The 15,075-nt window shown below is 38.9% G+C and overlaps 1 protein-coding gene across 1 annotated transcript in view; it reads right to left on the reverse strand.

Annotated features, from left to right (window-relative positions):
• The window catches only part of LOC306968184 (general transcription factor IIF subunit 2-like), a gene marked incomplete at its 5' end in the record, with an annotated part of 63,952 nt that extends 55,497 nt beyond the window's left edge, over positions 1–8,455 (reverse strand). Inside the window, 4 exons of the mRNA XM_079563506.1 lie at positions 6,788–6,932; positions 7,946–7,964; positions 8,078–8,151; positions 8,390–8,455. Coding sequence (XP_079419632.1) covers positions 6,788–6,932; positions 7,946–7,964; positions 8,078–8,151; positions 8,390–8,455 — 304 coding nt within the window. The remainder of the gene's footprint in view (positions 1–6,787; positions 6,933–7,945; positions 7,965–8,077; positions 8,152–8,389) is intronic.
• Between the last annotated feature and the right edge of the window lie 6,620 nt (positions 8,456–15,075).

The raw sequence follows: 15,075 nt of genomic DNA on the forward strand, positions 1-15,075 counted from the left end.
TGTGTTCAAATCGAGGTTAGATTAGTTGAAAGCTTTCATATCAATATTGAACAACTTCGATGCTTCCAGATGGAAAGCCTGAAAAAGCAATATGTTTCTGTGGAAAAACATCTACCGTCATAAAAAGATAACAAAGAAGGTATTGACAAGTTGCAGGGAATAGCCTTGAGGTGAAGTCGTGTACAGAACGAGTGGGTACAATGTTTCTCTTGTCACAGCACATCCTCCGTCACAAAGACAATCTAATTCTCATGCTTAATGTCATCTGCGCCTTGTTCTCCTGCTCGCAATGAACAATAATATAATCAAAATTATAGCCGGTTGTGGCAGTAGTAATTTGATTGTTGCATTTGCATGATCCTGCTACAAGAGGTGAGCCATTCTGGGGACTTTCTGAATAACAATAATCACGGAATATTTAATTTCATTTCATTTATTCATTTATTTGAATGGGACTGAATATTAATGAACAGACAACTAGTGCTGTAAATATGCCAGATTTAGCTCAAGGCTAATTTCCATCCGCAGTCCCATGAGGTAAACAACAAGACCAGAACATAAGTATAAGTATAAAAGTATAAAACGCATAAGCCACAACACACAGCAGTACATTACAGACAAAACAGGCAAGGACAACGACTACACAATACATAAAATGCATCTTTTTCAAACGCCACTCCCCCTCCCACTCACACACCTGTACCTGCAAGTATTTAAAAATATGTTCCTGCCTTATGCCTCTTAATGGTCACACCTTTGTTGGCAGAAAAGCCGTTGTCTCTTAAATGAGACGTAGGTGCTGCTTTCTCTAACTGTCATGGAAAGCAACGGAAAGCACGTTTTGAGAAAATGTGTGCCTCCGGAACTGTACCTCACAGTCCCCCCTGACTGTTGATCGACTGCTGGTCTCCCAATTTCTTTTTTTAATAAATTCCTGAAGAGGAGGCGGGGCTTGGTCATGTAGCACGCTATAAACAAGAAAGTTATTTTAAAAACATTTTAGATTTTAAAAATGTAAAAATTTATATTTGTTAATATAATCAAAACATTAGAAAAGTGCCAAATTAGAGCATGAAACATCTATTCTGGCAAAAGTGCAGCTTAAAATGATAAATGCATTTGCTCTGCCTGATCCCGTCAGCTCTCAGAAGCAGGGAAGGGCCTGGTTGGTACTTGGATCGGAGACCGTTTTGGGAACACCAGAAAGCCTGGGTGAATGTAGCCATCAAATGAGATTGATAACTCTCTACAAGAATCACATTCTTCAAACATATTTAAAAAGCGTTTTAGGCTAAATTTATTGCTACGTTACGCGTAGTATATTTAGTATATTTCACATTGGTCGCATGTTGGTCTAGGCCCTTAAATACATGGTATGATAAATCGCAAATCTTCGAGTTTTAACTTTGTAAATCTGCTTTGAATAATATGATGTAGAGAAGGCGTGTCAAACATACGGCCCCTGCTCTGTAGAGCATAAATTCTGGAGCATGTAAAAAGTAAGTCTCTAGCCCATTCCTGTGCGGAGTTATGAATTTTTAAAGAATAACCAGAATGCTCATTCTAGCCTCTGGGGGCATTAAATAAAAAAAGAAGGGGAAAGAGTTCCACAAGGTTATGAACACCACCTTATATACCCACATGGTAAATGGACAGTCTGCTCCAGGGCGGCTGTGGCTTCACTTGTGACACAGGCTTGTAAAGTGCAATACAAGTGTAAGCCGTTGTTATTAATGAAGCCACAGTCAAGTTGGGGCTTTGACCAAATCACAACTTATTATTATTCATTTATTCGAAACATTCTCTATTATATGCGGCCCGCGACCCAAAATGAGTTTGACACCACTGATGTAAAGACTGAATCCGAACGGGTGAGCTTCCTTTTTTCTGGAAATGCATTCCTGTTGGTAGGTGATTATAAACTGGCACTGTGTGGGTAGATTTTATTAACTTTTTGTTCTCTTTTGTAATTCTGTATTCTGTATATTGTATGTTGATGTGTATTTTAACTGTAGGTCCCTATCCATAAGCTTTACAATTCCGGGGTTTCCCTTTTACAAAACGGACTCTGATATCAACAAAAATGAATCACGTTTGGTAAATAAATAAAATAGTGTGTGAGTGTAAGGTTGGTGGTGGTCGGAGGGGCAGAAGGCACAGACTGGTAGCCTCGCTTCCATCAGTCTACCCCAGGGCAGCTAGCTTACCACCACTAAGAATGGAATAATGAGTGACGTCTTGTGACTCAAAAAGCTACTGAAGCAACACATGGCTCATTCATTCTCGTTCAGAAACCTGTTATGAGCTTGTACAGCCAGCCAATAATAAAGAGGGTAACTGCACACCCAATTATGAGAATAGATGCGACTGTGAAACTATAAATGAAATACAAAAGGGCTTGTGACAGTCAGAGCTCACATTGTGACAAATCCAAAGGTCATGAGTCTGATGCCTGATGTTGCTCCCATTGAACTGGTGCCTCGGTGATACAATGTGCAGCAAAATGACAAGAGTGAAAGTGTAGGTCACGCCATGACTTTTCCGTGACGCTCAGCACAGACGTTGCTTTATGAGTCCGATACATGTGTCAACAACTCAGCTGGTTAGGATTACTGCAATTGATTTTATTTTTCACAAGCACCATCACATTGTAATTTGGTTTATCTTCCAACAAATATTTTCTTAAATGCAATATAATCTATACAACAAAGGAGGGAGCTTTAGGAAGCCTGAGGGGCCCTCTGCTTTCAGTATCTGGCCATTGATCAAAAGGTTTGCGCACTCGTGTTGTCGACAATATAGCATCAAATTTCAAGTCTTACACTGTGGGAAAAAGCAGGACTATTGAGTTGCATTTGACTATGAGAACAACAACGATTTGCTCTGCTGCAAAATCTGCGCCACAATTAAAAGTATTATTTTGAAATGGCACCAAACCACTCCACACCATTATAAAACAACGAGGACATTTTGGCCATTGTTTTTGCTTACATTTCAGTTTATGTGCCAACAATGAGCAAGAGCACTTATGGGCCGTAGCTGAGAAACACAGAGCAGTCGTTTCATTAGTGCCGGGGTAAATAAAAGACTATTGATGTAGCTTATCAACAGTTTCCCAGTAAATGTAACAAATAGCCATATTCAAGCCTCTTACACAAATTAGGTTAGCGCATTATTATTATTACCTGTCTGTTGGAGGGGAATTATTCATAATACTTGAGATTCATGACCAGTGTTTGGTGCAGACAGTCGCAATGAAACACCTGCTGCTGCAATGACTGGGGCAGTACAGAAGATAAGATCAAATAAAGCAATGCGCTGGATATGTAATGGAAAAAGACATTGTGCGCATCATCTCACTTTTGGGTAAATGCCTATAAAGAGCTGCAAAGCCCTAAATATGTGAGATGATAAAGGGAAACATGTCATACTTGCTCCATTCATTCATACATGTAAAATATTGCAACTGAAATGTGACAATTTAAAGGGACTATACAGAGTTTAAAAATGTTAAAATTATGTATTTTCCTCCCCCTACATGTTCCATCAATGTCCTAAGGTGTAGAATGAGCCCAGACCTATTCACCACAACTGCCTCTAAAATCCTGCACTGTCACTCAAAAAGGTGTTACTTTGGGTCTGAATTGCCCAAGCAAGAAAATCATGCACAAGCTTAATATAGAAGGTGAAGTTACAAGTATGACCTGAGGTGGCAGTAGTGAGTATAAATGGCTAACTTGCATCTAGCCCCTTTAATGCCACTGCTACTGAACCATTACATAAATAAATCATAATTAAATTATGAATAAAGCAGACATATCATGCAGTGTCGACTTTCTTGAGGTGTGAACCATGTTTTAATGTTCTCGTCAAAGACATACCCAGAGTTGTATTTCACAACATTCACGCAGTTTTGAGTTAATAATCAGACAAAGCAGTTAAATTGAGCTGTTTCTTCTTCTACAGTGTCAGTGCCTCGTTCTGTACTTCCTGGTTACAATTGCGTCATTGTTCAAACCCAAAAACTGCTCTCCACATTTTTAAAGCCAATAATCCAACATTATAGATTTTGAGCCGTTCTGCGCTCGAAGTGTGTTTATCAGGTACGTACGTCCAACCTTAAAAAGGAATAAGCCCCCAGATATCTTCTTAGCTTAGTTTAGATGAGTTGATGCATACCTGTCTGGACTTTTATGTTGTTAGCATTAAGCCTCTCCGCCTCTCCTTATGGACCCAAACGGGGGTGAAGTTAGAAGCGACCAAGCTCTTCCATGTTGTCCCTACACTTCGACGTCCGTGCAGTAAAGTGTGTGACTATACTTGGATCGTGTTAACACTCACGTAACTGTATTTAAATAGGGAGAAAATGGAGGAGCTTGGTCGCTTCTAACTTGACCCCTGTTTGGTTCATAGAGGAGAGGAGGAGAGGCTAAATGCTAACAACATGTTCGGTCTTTTTGCGTGACTGAGCGCACGCGTAAAGACCAGACAGGTCAACTTGTCTAAGCTCAGGTAAGAACATATCTCAGTATGCAAAAACGGTTGCCTATTCCTTTAAAGATTATAGAGAATTATTCCTATAGCTGGCAGCAGGAGGAGCCCCAGTCAAGATTTTCCCCTGCTCTTTTGCCTGCATTTCATTGTTACTATTTAAAGAGGGGGTATTCTGCTTTTTTCAATCACATAGCACCAGTCTATATCACACTACAATGATGACCAAACCTTCTGTTGGTCTATAAATGCAGTAAATTAGAATAACTACCTTGTATAAAATTGCTCTCTCAAAATGGCTGTAGTGAATGTCTTGAAATAGGCCTCTGTCTCTTTAAGAACCTCTGACCCTTTCCGACACGCCCCCTCCACACGCTGTCTGTGGCATCAGTGGGGAGGGGGTTCTGCTGAGAAGCAGTGGTTGGTTACTCGGCTGGTGACGAAAGCTCGGAGGCGTCTCCAGGAGGTGGGGGCGTTCCTAGGAGGACTCAGGCAAACCTATCCCTAAAATGGCTGCCATCAGAGTTTTTACAGATTACTCAAAAATACGTGAATGTGCCAAGGCAACACTTCAGGCATGTTTTTAATGAGGGAATGACATAACATGATGGAAAGCTTGAAAAAGTCCATTTTGCATAACACCCCCCCTTTAATTCTTACAGAAACATAAATTATAAATGTAAAATATCAAAGCTGAGGCACTCAAAATATGTTTTTGAAGTCTATCTTTCAGCTCCATATGCATGGCATGTCCACATTCATGATACAAAACATGTAAAGTACAGTCAACCACTATAGACTGTTGACTATTTGACGTCTCTACAGCTTCCACACTGTCATAGCTAGGAGATATGTGGCCAACAAAAGGTTCCCAGCTGATGAAAATAAAAGGTCCTTAATATGGCGACAAATATTGGTCATACACAGTCATTATTTTCCAAGTATATTAAGAGGCCTCTTTCACAAAATTCTTGGCTTTTCAATCATACGGATGAGTTTATTTTTGTGTCTGCCGAATGGGTATACCAAAACTCGCTCTTATTTTTTTGTCCACAGCACACAAGTTATTTTTACTGTACGCCCTGGATCTGATGCAAATCCCCTTGGCTCCAAACGCGCTATGACACATTATGCCTGGCAGCCAGCGTCCTCCATAAATCAGAATCGCATGAACTTCTCGATACTCATGAATTTTACAGAAATCAGCTCAGTGTAATTACCATACATCATATTTCCTGAAGAACTAGACTGGATGTTTGATGACTTGAGTGTTCAATGGACTGGATTTGTGCAAACTAATTTTAATGAACGCGGCATAATCAAGTCTTCAGGGAGGACAGTTGGTTGTGTTCAAAGAGGCTCATTCATTTTCAGCCAAGTTATTTGGGCAGCGTGAAGCAATATGTAGAGAAATACACGTTGTGCAGTTTGGAACAAAATATCTAATTGCCATTTTTCTGAGGAGCACTGCCCTTGGGAGAAGACTGAAACAAGAACTGCTAAATTGAAACAAGAATCTATCATGTCTGTAGCAGCTTTTAAACATAAAAACCTAAGTGTGCTTTGCTTTCAACTAAATAATGGAAGCCTTTGTGATTGGCTAATTGCAATTATTCAAACTGATTTCAATTTGTTTAAAATTCAATTCAAGTGACAATTCACTGGACACTTGTTGGAACAAAATGTCAGCATGTCAAGTGGCACAAGGTCTCACACTGCTTGCAATTCGTTAATTCAATGTGCTGTTGTTGTTGTGGCATAGAACATATTTGAAAGAAACTCAATGTTCCTGTAAGGACTGATGGTGACTGACTGGTTCAGTGAATCAATACGTCAGCAGCGTTTCTAATTATGAGTGGAAACATGGAGTCCTCCCATATGTTATACAACAAGCTGAACCATAAATAAGCAATACAAATGAAACGTTTTGCTTTAGGTACCATTAAAAACATTCAAAAACAACACCACTGATCTAATAGGAGTGTGTAAATATTAATCATATGCAATAAGTGTCTTTTTTTTTTATGTCTAGAATTGTTGAATTAAAGCTTGCCAGTGTCACTATATCTGTATTAAACTCTGCATTCAGACAATTCGGTCCAGGTTTGTGCTTAAAACCCGTATGTCCAGGCTTTCCTATAGACGCCGTTAGGCAACTGACAGCCTACACATGCTATTAAAAGCCGCCCTTAGTTCAGCTCAGCACTGCTCTGGTCTCTACTGTCAGTCCGTTGCAGGCCTCCCCAGAGACCTCCTTTTACATAATCCAACACATAACAAGGATCTCGTCTTGTACCTTTGTCACTCTGGCTGAAGACGGCCAAGGTCTGTCCGCCCACGCTCTGCATGTTGAAGGGATGATCCCGGGGAACACGCAGGGAGGCTTCCTTCTCTCCCAGAGCATCCAGGCCCGTTAAATCTTCATTCAATTTGAAGCTAACCTACGAAACACACAGCAAAGGCACAGATCGGTAATGTCATTTACATTGGGTTAACGGGTGAACGCACGTCGACATTTCCCAGTGGATATATTAGGGCGGAAAAACATTAATGGACCTTATTGGATTTATGGATTCATTGTCTTCCGCTTATTCCAATTGGGGTCAAGGGAGGTTTAACTCTATTAGTGACTTCGAGTCTGAGGAGAAGTACAGTCTCTAGATAGACAATAAAGATTAAGACTAAATGTTATCAATTGAAAGTTATGGCCAAAATCAGCCATGTTTATTCACAAACTATAGATTTCCGTTGCCTGAAATAGTGTTAAAGAGTAACAAAAGAGCTGTGGAGTAACTCATTCAACCACATCATAGGGTCCAATTACTTTTATGTGGAAGATATCCCGTATTTACATTTTGAGTTCTCCATAGTCAGAATGTACCGTGTGTGTTTACTAGTCACATTACAGTCTGACAAGAGCGAGAAGAAGCTTCTGAAGATAGAAAACGTCCTCAACTTGACGGTATTTCAAAATTCAGGAATTACAAACAACCATATTGTTGTCCAATTTTGTCCAAAGACAAACTTTAGCTGCAAAACAATGTCAAAGAGAAAACTTTAACTGCTGCATCACTAGTGGTATCTCACTCACTGTAGTATCCACTGTCCACATGCTTTGATGATAAAAAAACTGTTTGACATTTTAAAATCTCAAGTAGGTCATTATTCTGGAATACGCCTGGAAATACAGACATTTTAGTGGCTTTTCCGGCACAATCCAGAGGTCTATACCGAGCCAGGTAAGATATAAAACAGTCCTCCACAATAACCATTCAATCGCAATAAAACTAGATCGATAACATAGACATAATGCGTTATACCAGCCAGTGAAAAGGAAACTGGATCAGCTTCAGCGCCTTCAAATGCAGGTACTATTCGGAGAGAAGGCTTACTGTGTGTGTGCACACCATCAATGTTTTATAATGTTTCATAAATGTATAATGGTCTTTCTTACCACGGACTTCCCTTGCTTCCTGGAGGGTTTAGAAAAAGCAAATGAAAAGTCGATATTAGTTGATTCTCATGCTGAAATGTGCTGAAATGTACTTTATTACAAAGACGATTAATAATGTAGAATGTCCATTACTTTCCAATCGTGATTTTCCCCACTTCTCCTTTTTCTGTGGCTTTGTCCCACTGCTGAGACAGATACTTTGGCACCTACAGAAACACATTAATTAAGTTGAATATTACCAACAGATTAACAGCACTGTAAATACTCATACCTTTACAAAATAATGGGGATATCAGAAAACATAAACAAATCTGGATTTAATTAGAAATGTCAAGCTTATGCTAGCCACATTTTCTTTTTTTCCACTTTAGCTAGCCAGTACAGTGATCAATTGCGCCGACGACAGGTGTCAAAAAAAATCATGAATTAAGTTATGTTGCAAACCTTTACAAGCCACACGCCTTTGCTTTGTGAGACTCCGGTTAAATTAACTTCTCCTTTGTCTGACATTGCTTTTTTTAATGTTTACAAAGCTCATAAACGTTACACTTTTTTCTTTTTCACGCCAGTTGTTTTTGGAGCGCCTAATTAATCACCGGAAATACAGACAATTGAACTTCCGGTTTTGGCAATTTTCAAAATAAAGCAGGTTACTTTGTAAAATATTTTGTAAACAAATGAATGCATTAATACAAGTGTTACACAAGACTAAATTGCTTTTTTTTCAATGTACGTTTGATTATTTGTTGTAACATTTGAAAAATTGAGAGCGTTAATAAAATACAGCTAACCCATGATAGCTACTACATCATTTTGTTTTGAAGAAGCCAGTTGATCAAATTAGGCAAAATGTTATATCAGATTTTGCATCTATTTGAATTAGGTGCCAATTTCTCCATTTATCTTATCTTATTTTAGGATGTGGACAGAATATGCTTGCTGCTTTACCATTTCTGCTGTTTAAGGTTCTTCTGACGGTAAACTAGTTCACTGTAAACATTTTTGCTCTCACCAACCTACATAAACTGCATCCATTATAACGCCTGCATGCATTCTGGTAAAACGTAAGATTGTTATATTAAGAAATACAATAAGCCCTGTACAAGGCCACACAAGGCTTACATCAGGCATTCTCAACAGGTTATATAACAAGGGGAAAAAGAATAATTTATTATAAATGAAACAACATAGAAAAGATGAATAAAACTCTATTCCACAGCCAGGATTTATTCAGTTTTCAACCTTAGGCTCACAACACAAACTTGATTTATGAGACATCAATACTTGATATAGTCTACACAACTTGCAGATACATTTATTTGAATTCAACATAAGAAATAGGTCTGATTATAAGGATTTCTTTGTTTTATCGACTGAAGTATCCGCACCCACGCCTTCATCAAGTGAGTTGCAGCTTCACTGGCACACTGATTATTTCAGGAAATAAATTATGTATGTAAAGCTTGAGAGCAGAGTAAATCAAGATTAGTTTTCCCGGTTATTAGCATAAATGATTTACAAAGAGTCTGCAGAGTGTAGCATGTTCAATACCAAAAACAGTTATAGACTAATGACATTAAATGTGGCAGATTACAGGTTATATTGAGGGAAAGCACAGAATTGTTGAAGCACATGAACTTGGTGTGTTTACTCATGTCAATCATCAGGGCAGGTTTCTCTCACCACGGGAGCGTGTGTATGTCGCCATCTTGTGGTTAACAGTGAGCAAAGCCTATATTGCTCAAAAGCCTTCAAATATCCATATCATTCATTTGCCACCAAGAAAGAAACATCAAATATTCGATATAAAATAGGCTACTTGGAAATAAATGATTTTATTTTTGTTAAAACAATATCACAATACTTGCACTGTCTGGACAAACATGGGCACAGGACGTCAGTGTGAGCCTTTTTGCTGGTGAAGGTTACTCGCCGTCACACTCCATTGACAAGTTCAGGTTGATGGGCAAAACACTTGGGATTCAAGGGAGCAGCTGAGAAGTGCCACTCTTTTTGACATGACAGTGGGTCATTTATTAAGACAGGTGCAAATAGAAACTGCAAGATGGGAAATAGCATGTATATATATTTGTTTGTGTGCACGCATTTATTTGACATTGCATGTATCACTATAGGGCCCAAAATGTGTGATCATACTGTATGTGTAAGTCAAAAATGCAAAAATGATGTGCTAATCCACATTGTATTTTAGACCAGTTCTGCCCAGTGTCTGATTATGGTCGTGGTGCTTCTTTGACAGACACATTTTTTGGAATTGGTCTAAAACAGGGGGAGGCAACGTCAAGCCCGGGGGCCAAATTCTCTCCAGCATAAAACCTTTGGCCCTCAAGAGAATTTTGAAGAAGCATTTATTCATAAATCAGAGACCAAATCCATGAAAAGGACTCTAAAATGTGGAAAATACTGTCAATATTTTCACATTTCCAAGCAAAACACCCCACTAGGTCATGAAATATGTGCAAAACTTATATTTGTAGAAAGAAAGTGGCTTTACTTTGGGTTACAATTGTGATTTTCAGCCCTCTGTGTTTTGGCAATTAAAATCGGCCCTCCATGACACAAACTTGCCTACCCCTGGTCTAAAAACTTGACTTCAGATTTGTTCATTCTAGTTAAAAAGTAAATAAAACATACATTTTATACATTTACGTAAAAGGCCCTTGCTGATTGCTGTCATAACGTGTGATTCGAGGTCCATGCAGTCATGGGTATAACCACATCAATGGCAATGTTTGCAGCCTGCAGCGTAAATCAATGCTTTTTGCAACCTGAATGTGGGAGAGCTCTATATGACGCCCAGTGGCTCCAATAGATCTCTCAGCAGGTGCACGGAGCTGAATACAGTGCACAAAGTGGCCTCAGTCATGTGGCCAGTTCTTCTCTGCATCATTGCTATGTGTTGAAAGTATTAATAAGAGACAAAGAATCCTCTTATTCCTGGCACTTCCTCTTTAAGTCTTTGTGTCTTGCAAAGTATTTGAAATCCTTCCCAATTCCTTTATCAGAGCCGCAGGGGCTGAGAGATTTGAAAATCCCCTTTCGTCAGTTATATAAACTTGGCTCTGATTGGCTGAGAGGGAGTTCTGCAATTCCCTCAAGGTCATCGTCCTAATTTTGAGGCCCCCACAAGTGCATTCTTTGTGTGGTCTGCAATGTTTGTTCTGTATTTCTTTTAAGCTGATTTAAACAAGGTTCGTTTGTGATTCTGTCGTGTTCTGTGATCCAGATTTAGACCTGAGTCCAATATTTAGTCAGGAGTTTAAACCTGTTTTTTGTTTTGTTTTACCCACCTGATATAATTGTGGTTTTGTTCCATGGATCTATTCAAACAAAATAAGAAAAAATAATATTTCCATGATTTTTTTTATATTGAAAACTGTTTATGTCCAGCCTTTGATTGGCCAGAAATGCAAGATAAAACCGATATTAAGTATTAAACCCAATTAGTGTTTAACCTTTTCACACGGCAACACCTCACAAAATAATTGACCTTCCAAGTACCAATAGGCCGATCAGGATTAAATCAGGACCAAATTGGACTAAATTACATTACTGCTCAAAAGTTTGGGGTCAGGCCAGTTTTAGAGCTTCAGCACAACGGTTTTCAGCAGTGCTAGCTCCTAATTGCATGAGGGTTTAATAATCATCAGTTGCTCTCTAGCCTGATTAGTTAAAACAATGTACCAATAGAACACTGGAACGATGGTTACTAGAAATGCGCCTCTGCACACCTATGTAAGTATTACATTAAAAATGGCCAGTTTCCAGCTAGAACAGACATTCTATAACATTAACAATGTCTGGACTGTATTTCTGATAAATTTAATGTTATCCTCATTGAAAAAAGAAGTGCTTATCTTTCAAAAATAAGAACATTTTAAGTGACCCCAAACGTTTGCACAGTAGTATGTCCAACTGAGTGTGAACTGTGTGTGAACATCTACACTTTAAGCCAGTGGTTCTCAACCTGGGGGTCAGGACCCACAAGGGGCTCGTGAGACACATACTTTTTTGTAGCTTATATTATAATATTTTATTGTTGCATGTGTGCTATTTTACCAGAGGGCCATTATATGTTTGTAATTTGATGAATTTTACTCTAGCCATTTGTTTTTTTCTTTGTTATTTAAGAATTATATAGGCTAATGTTACAATTTCTCACGGTGTGACCCGAGAGGGGGGTCACGAACCCTCTTAACTGCTGGGGATTGCGGCTCCAAAAGGTTGAAAACCACTGCTTTAAGCAATGAAACTATCTCTAATGCAGCCATTCCCAAAGCCCGGAGTGTTGCTGCCCCCTTATCAATCGGAAGAGCCCAGATCCCCTATTAATTATTAATGAACTATTAATCCCCTTATTAAATAATTCAAGATTCAAAAGATTCAAAGATTTTACTGTCAATTTATGTGAATTGAAATTTGTATTTCTCTCAAGTCCTTGGTCTTGGCCGGGGGGTGAGGGGCGGAAGCACAGGGAGGGCAGGGAAGGGAGGGAGTTCAGCTTCCCGGTAGCATAAAATGTCTTTTTTTCTTCTGGAAAAAGGGGCACATAATATAAGTTTGTCTTCTTTGTGCTCCTTTTCAATTGTCTGAGGATTGTTCTTATCAGCATTATTTCATGTAAAAATGAAAGAATATTCGGAACGATGGAAATAAATAAAAAATGAAATGAAAAAATGAAATGAAATAAAACTCTGCAGTCAAAAGAATTTGCGTTTTTGCTGCTTAAAATTGCACATAAAAAAACAAACAGCAAAGAAAGTAGGTTCAATACTGATTTAAAGTAGTACATTTCAACTAATACATATACGTTTCCTTTCAAATTAAGCATTTTTCCATGAAATGATTTGGTAGGCACGCTTTGATGGCTCCATTACAGTGTCCCTGAGGCCCCCTAGTGGGCTCCAGACCCCACTTTGGGAATCACTATCTCTAATTATCTAATAAATAATGTTTAATATTGCTCATGACCACCTGAAGAAGTAGCTGGAGAACCACTGGTCTTAATAATGCCTGGGTTGTTTTGTATTGGTGTATTCTTATTTTCTTCTGCCTGAGCTCACACACACACACACACACACACACACACACACACACACACACACACACACACACACACACACACACACACACACACACACACACACACACACACCATTCAATTCAACAACACTCACATAACATATAACATGATGTCCTAACTCGCTGTATTGATTTAACACTTGTCCTCTTTCAAGTCTAATGAATGCAGTACATGACACAGTTTGACAGTTGTGTCTGACATATAATCCCTGTTGTTATCATTTCCAGTGTGAGAGGCTGCAGTGGGCTGGAGGACGGTTTCCATGGCAGCTCCAGTCTCAGGCGCAGAGCGGTTTAGAGCAGGAAGCCAGACGGGAAAGGACTAAATTGGTCCAAATGCTCATGTTGGTTTAGAGAAAAGAGCTGAAGGCTAAAACGCAGACAGGCTGCACAAGAAAGTTCGAGCAATTCTTAAAGGGACAGTGTCGAGAGAATATCACGTTGCAATATATAGGGATGAAAGTAGGTGTTGGGGCAAAGCTTATGCAGAAGTGAGTATTTAGCTGGAGGTTTTAGACTACTGTGTGTTACAAATCAATTGTCATTTGTACTGTTTGTCTTACAGGCCTCTTAAGATCATGGCTTTCTAAATTGTAAAGACTTTATAGAAATACATCTATATTTAATAGTATTTTTCATCAGTGTTTTGACCCATCCTGCTTCAACCTATTGGCCTACTCCTACTATTAACAATTAACCAAGGACCTTACGCACCTTTCGCAGCATTCTCACATTTACATCTCAGATTTGGGGCCATGGTATTGTAAACAAAGCCATTTTCAGCTCAGAGTTAACATCTGTCTCTCATCTTCAGGGAGACTGTTCCAGGTTATGGCTGCATAAAACTGAAACAGAGCCTAACATGTCAGTAACTCTGGTGTTAATAAGGCTTTACTGTGCAAATATGTTCACTATATGTATAACTATATAACCCTGTATTTTCTATGTATGTCCTGATTTCTGAAATGAGGACACACTATTTGATTCAGAGTTTAGAAATACCCGCAGTCACCTGAAGAGGGTGCTATAACCACGACTTGAAAACAGCTACATCATACTGTATAAAGTGCTGAAACGCTTCCATTTAGTTTCACTCCAAGGCAATGTTTCCAAATCACTTCCTCTTTTCCTCTATATCTGAACCCATTTGATCCAGGAAGCTTCCACTGACCTCTCCTCCATTATTAAATACTCTACTATCACTCTGTTGAGTTCTCACGTTACACTTTCACTCAGCAGTGAACCATGTGCCTATAAGATTACTATGTGATTAATTCATTGTGCTGACTGCATGTCTCTGCATCAGTGGAGAAAGTGGAGGAAACGGGAAAACAAGCGAATCCATGAGATATTTACAAGAATGATAGTTTCACTAATCAAAAAGACTATGTACTGTAACAGGGGGGGGGTTTGAATAACATTTTTCAACTGGCTCCCATTAATAACACCATTTCTTTCTTTTTCTTTTTTTTCTTTTCCTTTTTTTTAAATGTAGTCTACTTTATTAAAAAAAGAAAACGAAGGGGCGAGTCATTTCCATTCTTTTTTTTTTGAGCTGTCATGGCAACATTTGTTTTGCTGCAGAAAACCCCCGAGGTGCGTTAATGTTTTCATTCCTTGGTGTCATTCGAACATGCAAAGCCGTCATTCAATAAAAACAAAAGCACACTTAAATGTCACAGTAAATACAGGAGATGTGCATATTATTTACCGGTACTTGTTGCCACATTACAGGGCTCTGACTCGGACCCTGATGTCTGTGCAGATGCAGACATCAGGGCAATCTTTTCTGCTCAAAATGTGTACTTTTTGATTGAGTGTTGCTGGGTCGCAGGGTCTAGAATGTGATGATGTCATCGGACCCAGCGGGAGGGCAGGAGCCAGTTCGCCCTATTAAGGCGAGACACTGCAGGCAAATAGGGAAAAAATTAAAATTTACAGATATCAAATTTGAAACTTTTGCTGTAGATTACTGACATAAATGTGAGAAAAAAATACATTGCAAGTTTTCTGTCATTTTATCTTTT

The sequence above is a fragment of the Gobius niger genome (assembly GCF_951799975.1).
Source record: "Gobius niger genome assembly, chromosome: 9".
NCBI classification, from domain to species: Eukaryota; Metazoa; Chordata; class Actinopteri; order Gobiiformes; family Gobiidae; genus Gobius; species Gobius niger.